This window comes from Acyrthosiphon pisum, chromosome A1 (genome assembly GCF_005508785.2).
Source record: "Acyrthosiphon pisum isolate AL4f chromosome A1, pea_aphid_22Mar2018_4r6ur, whole genome shotgun sequence".
In the NCBI taxonomy this organism is placed as follows: Eukaryota; Metazoa; Arthropoda; class Insecta; order Hemiptera; family Aphididae; genus Acyrthosiphon; species Acyrthosiphon pisum.
The window spans coordinates 26,082,103-26,088,674 of NC_042494.1; the positions used below are offsets into that span (position 1 = coordinate 26,082,103).

The window sequence follows — 6,572 nt, forward strand, 5'->3', positions numbered from 1 at the left end:
TATTATAGGCATAACCGCATAATAGATGGTACGACTTTTTAAAGGGGCCTAAAATTTAATAATTTTCCATAATCATAATAAAATAATACGAAAGTTACTAAAAATATATTGATAATATAGGTATCCAATATAAAATCGACGTCATACATTCTAAAATAGTAGTTAGACTACACATTATTCTTATACACAGAGATATCAGATAAGACATAGGTAGGTAACTTAAGGCCCCTGCAAACCCTATTATTTTTTCATCAAAACGACCTTAGCGGCTGACAAAAATTAAAGTACTTCTAGTGGTTCGACTTAAAAAATTTAAAAATGTTTTAATTGGTCAACAAGTCTACTTTGCATTGGTCGGAGCATATTTTTTTATTTTTTTATATTTTTGAATATATTCAATAGTACCAATTTATAAATTCATAAAATGTAAAATATTTATTCTCGTCAAGAATTTGCTAAAATTGAAAAAGTGCCCCGACCGATGCAAAGTAAACTTGTTTACCAATACAAACATCTTTACATTTTTTAAATCAAACCACTTGAAGTACCTTAATTTTTGTCAGTGCGACGGCTATTTCACGTCCATAAATTGGTTATGAATATTTTGATCTAGACAATATATGACTTGTGCATGTGTGTGCGTGCGACCACAAACCAGATAAGAAATAACAATGTATTGATGTGGGTCGCGGGTAATAGTAGAGGAGTCTACACACACTAATGATCATTTACTACACATACTAAGACGATCAATAATCGCAGAAACGAAATAATTGCAACGCAACTCCTTAAAAATTACACATTTGCAGGGGCCTTAAAACTAAATGTGCATCATTACATTGATTTACATTATTCCGAAATACTATTATACTTATTTAAAGCTGAGAACAAACATAAGTTAGGTACTTATTATTTTAATAATTAGAAAAAGTTCATATGACTAAAACTAAAAACACCTAGGTAGGTATACACCTACCTAGTGAACCATAAGGTTAAGTTAGGTTAGAGGCATCATTATTGCACGACCACCACCTCCAACCATCAACCAATATATAAAATAAAAATGTTTCATATTATTTAATATTTACCCTGCATAAAGAAATATTGTATGTATATTTTAATAAATTTGCCTGAATCTTTGCTTAGCCCTTCCAAATAACTAGGATATTGTTTTTCTTTTACAGTTTTTTGTGTGAGATTTTTCCAAATACTTTTAAAAACATTAGTATAATGTAGGAAAATTGTATTAAGGTCCACTTCTTTATTTAGAAAATAAATTTCTAAGAATGACCTGTACCTGGGGTACACTTGGGGTCAAATTTAAGTCAAGATTACCTATGTATGTAGATATATTAGTATTTAGATGTATCTTGTAAATATTCTCAAACAAAAATAGTATATTAGAATTTATTATTTACATTGTCCTGCATTGTATAAAAAAAAAATATTAGTATGCAAATTTGAGAATCTCCAATTTTGCATACTTGTAGAGAAAATTCAAAATTACATTGATTCACGTTATTTAGTCGATAACAAATTTTATTTTTTAAGTTTAAGGTGAAACTTTATATTTTACTAAGCCAATTTATAGAATAAAATATAAACAATGCTATAAGCCTATCCATAATGAATATTATGTTTTTCTTAAAACTAATTATGAATAATTGATAATATAAAATCAATTTTTATTAGAATGGACTTACAAAAATAAATGTTATTTTAAAATTAATTAAAATCTCAATATTAGTTGTAAAATTATTCAAAAAAATTAATGGTATTTTTAGTTACTTTCATTGTAACAAATCATTAATTGAGCTTTTAATTTTGAATTCAATTTTATCGCATTACTCAATATAGGGTGACTGTAATTGGTGCAAAAAAATCAAATAAGTATTTTTTTTCATAAATTAGTAATTATTTAACTATAATACAAGTAAAAATTTGCTAAAAATCAATTTTTAACAATTTGTAATTACGAATTGTATTAACCTATAGTATAATATAGTAGATGGTACTTTAATACTTATTTAAGTCTTAAAAAAATAATGGTATAAGTAACATTAATATCATATTTTGTAATTTATTGTTTTCACAGTTAGATTTGGGCTGGTATTTTTGGTAAACCAAATTCATCAACGGAAATTTCACCAGGTTTACTAGGCTCCTTTTCTTTTTGTCCAGGTTCTTTGTCTGGAACATTCACTTGATCTAGGTAAGATGTATCATCATCTAAAGCTAATTCGTCGCCAATTGCTTCAAGCTCTGCATTTAGTTCATCTTCATCAATATCTGGTACTCCATATGTTCTTCCTAATGCTTCTTGTACTTCATTTGATTGATCCAACATATCAGCCATTTCATCCTGGAGATCCTATAATGCAATTATAAAGTTAATTATGAAAAATAACAAACGATTTAGTGTTTTAAAGAATGAATCCTTTAAATAGATGACTACTCAGAATTTTAAGTAACATGTTCCTTTCCTTTGGGCTTCTAGGCTTATCTTTTAGTTTTCATCACTGTATTGGTTGGTAATTAATTATGTTATCAAATTCAATTAGTAACTGGTAAGTATTACATTCGATACTATTAACTAGAATGATATCATTATTTCTTGGTTATTCTACCTAGTGCCTAGTAAAAATACCCACAAGTATTTAAAATCAAGTCCAACAAAAATTTTTAGGAAGGTACTTGAATCAAAAATATATTATATTTAAAATTTTAAACCTTCTTTAGGGTTATTTTAAGTTTTAGTGTGTATTAATATATAACTTGCAATTTGTAGCCATTATAGGTATGTATTATAAATATTAAAATATGTACCATCAAATTTAATGCAAAATATTGCTCCTCGTATGTAGTACAATATTCTTATTTATTATTGTTTAATACTAGCTTTGGTGTACCTCAAATTCGGTGTAGGTGAACCTTGTTTTGACCATTCGTCAAAAATGCCTTAGGCTCATAGTCCAAGTACAATAGTTACATTATTCCGGTATATGTTTTGTGTTTTTTGTATGTCAAAAAGCGAAAAAGTTTAAAGCTATAGTTTAAAGTTCAAAATAAGAAGCGCATAGGCGGCCACAGGCAAAACCGGTTTTCTCACATTTATCTATGTGCTTCTTATTTTGAACAGGGTATATATTATGATAGTTTCTAGATATCAGTCATCACAGATATTAATATTAATCCGCTTAAAGCGATTTGAGTAAAATTTAGAATAGCCCCTTTTAGTTTGTCAATTGAAAGCAATTCTTAAATATCATGACTACTCATTGCGCCTAGTAATAAATATTAAAATAATTTTATCTTACTTATTATTCTTACCTCAATATCGTCTATATTAATGTTCTTAAATTCTTTTTTCATTTGTTTCATACCAGTTTTCATAGCAACTACTGTTGATTGGGTGTCTTTCAATGACTGAACTGCATAAGAAGCTTGTTCCATATTGAATGACTGATTTCTTAAGTTTTCAGCTTGACTTTCATATCTGTTAATAATACATAATAATAAATACTGATAAAAATAATTAATGCAAACCACGGATTAAGATATTATTATATCTTAGTCCGTGATGCAAACCCATAATTTTAATCATATGCAGAAACAGGGAATTAAGGAATTTCAGCTCCCTCCCTTTGGACATGAATACATGAAATAATAATTATAATATGTATTATGTATATTATAATAAATAATTAATAGTCCATACCTAATATCATTATATCAACATCTTTAAAATATACATAGTATAATTGTTAATATTGTTAGCAAATTTGTCATAAAAAAATATAAATCTGGTATAAAATGTGCAATATTACCTATTAATGGATATTATTAGGGATGGGTCATTTTCGAAAAATGAAACTAATCAAGGAAGAAACAGCTTAAAATCAAATATTATATACATTTTTATATAGGTAATGTATATTATTATTTTCATTAGCTCACTGTTTCCTTTGCTTCAAAACTCTTAACGCTTTTTGTTTCAATGAATTCTTAGCTGGGCCTTCTCTCATCTTGGCCATTTGATCTTTCAGTTTTTTTAACTCCTTGTCAAGTCTATTAATTTTCTGTTCAACCGATTCAGCCCGATCATCTACCTACAAATAATTTTAAACATATAATTATGATTTACGAGCTCATCTGAAGATCAAAGTCTTAAACGTAGGTATAATATAATTTATTTATATAATTACTCCTTTTATGACGGCAGACATATCCGGAGCAGGCGCCTTTTCTTTAGATTTCCCGAATATACGGTTCATTTTACTTTGTGGTTAATACCTTTTTTACTAAACTATTAAAAAAAAACAACTTGCTAATTAGAATAAAATCTCGATTTCTTACTGCAAGCACAGTAAATTAATATTAGGCACTATTAACAGTACAACCATTACAAAATAAACAATAACTTATTTAATTTTTAGTTTATAATGACTGATGATTCATAGTTCTACACTTTTACTCATGTCTCATCTACCTTCTACCTCTAATCTCTATTGTAGAATTATTGTAGACTATTCTGTGATAATTATCTCAATCACATCCTGATTTCTGATAACAGCACTAGTTCTCCCGGAGTGTGATAAGAAATGTATACATCATAATATGATCCAACAGTGACACCAACGAGAAAATTATTTACAGTCATGCACACCAGTGATGCCCGCGTTGCCATCACTCGCTGCGCTGCGCACGGACAAAATAATCAAAAATATCCCCCGAATATAAAATGAATACTAAATGTATCACGATAATATGGTTCTATAAAAAAAAATAGTTGAGTATTTAACACAATAATCTTGGTTACCGTAATTATAGAAATATAGAGAAAATTCTATAGTGAAAAACGTTTTGCAGAACAAACGCCAACGTAAAATTTCCACATAGTGGAAATATATACCCTATACCATATACATGGTACCATATAACATTTTCTAATCTATAAAAATATTATCTTTAATTTTGAAAATTTTATTTTTTCGACTCTTGGTTTTATTTAACAGGAAAAATGGCATTTATCATCAATGCTTTTCAAAGATGTAAAGCTCTGGCTAAATTTCAAACGCCAGTGAACGATACATGTGTAAGTATATATTACATTAACTATAATCTTAGGTAGTGCTTTTAGAAATAATAATGTTAAATGTTAATTCACTGTTGTAAAATTTTCTAGTTAGGTGTGCTACCTTGTTATCAACAAACTCGTAATAAATGGCCAGACTTTAGAATGAAAAAAGATGCACGGAAAAGAAACACTCTCAAAGAATATGGTGTATACAAGCTGCGCTATAATGCACTTCGTAAGAACGATATCATTCCTTTAGAAATTCAAGTAATTTAAAATGAAAAAATAACTAAAATTTATATTTTTGGGGTACCTACCACTTAACTTGATGAACTTCTGAACTACTGTATTTTTAAATTATAGGAAATTGCCGACAAAGAAATCTACAATTGTCCTAGGGACGCTAGTATAACCAGAATTGTACAGCGTTGTCAGGTAACTTCTCGTCCTCGTGGTAATGTCAAACGATGGCGTTTGAGTCGAATTGTGTTCAGACATCTAGCTGATTATAACAAATTAGCAGGTGTTCAAAGGGCAATGTGGTAAGTAAATGTTTTTATATTGATAGTTATTCTTAATTACCTAATATACTTATATCATTATTTTCTTCAGGTAAAATGAAAATGAAAAATGTTGCTGATGTATAGTCTTGTTTAACCAACAAATTAATTAAAATAATTTATATTATACTTTGAAGTTGGAGTTATATTTATGATTATTGTATTATAAATTAAGTAAATACAATGTTGATGAAAATAATACAATTTGTTATACATTTTTTTAAGTTTTTATTTTATGAGTTAAGTGGTTTTTACTTTTTTAGTTTATTTTTAAGTATACAATCATCTAGATTGTATATTTTATAATAAATGCACATCTAATTGAATTAAACTTTATAAATAATAATGTATTAATTTAGAACAAAAGGTTATTAGGTTGCTATCTTAACAGTGAACACTATTTTGTAAATAGACCTTAAATTATTTGATGATAAAATAATACTGTAGTTCAAAATAATCAACACACATAATAATATTATGTTCTAGATAAAGTCAACAATAAAATATAACATTTTCAAGGTATTAAGTCAAATACTAATTACGACCTACCACTATTATAGGTAGTTTATACACACAATACACTGTAATGTGTTCAAAATGTATGGAACACAGTTGTAAGTTCTACTAATTCTAGTTAGGCATTTTTGAAGGAAATCGGATTATAGACAGTTGCGGCCATCAGTGTAAATTTAATTTCTAACCATATATGTATGTGCTATACCTACTGCTGTTAAAAATAAAAAGCATTTATATCTCTAGACAACTTGTAAGAGTGTTTCATAAAATAAGTGAGCATTCATTTTGAAGATAACATTCATAAATGCAGTGGCGTAAATAGTGTTTGAAATTTGGGGAGGCTGAAGCTCAGGTCTATACTTGAAACTCTTATGATGCTTTTAAATTATAGTAGTGAAATCATTATTTTTTTGGGGGGG

At 27.8% G+C, this 6,572-nt stretch overlaps 2 protein-coding genes across 4 annotated transcripts; one reads left to right on the plus strand and one right to left on the minus strand.

Annotated features, from left to right (window-relative positions):
* Window positions 1-1,893: 1,893 nt before the first annotated feature.
* LOC100160018 (charged multivesicular body protein 5) lies at window positions 1,894-4,521 on the minus strand. Its single transcript, NM_001293339.1, is given in 4 exon segments — window positions 1,894-2,371; window positions 3,331-3,496; window positions 3,958-4,109; window positions 4,206-4,521. Coding segments are annotated over 4 exon segments (663 nt in total). The 5' UTR covers window positions 4,275-4,521; the 3' UTR covers window positions 1,894-2,095.
* A 286-nt stretch (window positions 4,522-4,807) lies between these two features.
* LOC100168896 (28S ribosomal protein S14, mitochondrial) lies at window positions 4,808-5,852 on the plus strand. Of its 3 annotated transcripts, XM_029486135.1 has the most exons (5): window positions 4,808-4,929; window positions 5,016-5,095; window positions 5,186-5,344; window positions 5,441-5,619; window positions 5,690-5,823. In XM_029486135.1, exons 2-5 carry the CDS (start codon window positions 5,021-5,023, stop codon window positions 5,691-5,693), a joined length of 417 nt encoding a protein of 138 aa, XP_029341995.1. In that variant the 5' UTR covers window positions 4,808-4,929; window positions 5,016-5,020; the 3' UTR covers window positions 5,694-5,823.
* The last annotated feature ends 720 nt before the right edge of the window (window positions 5,853-6,572 follow it).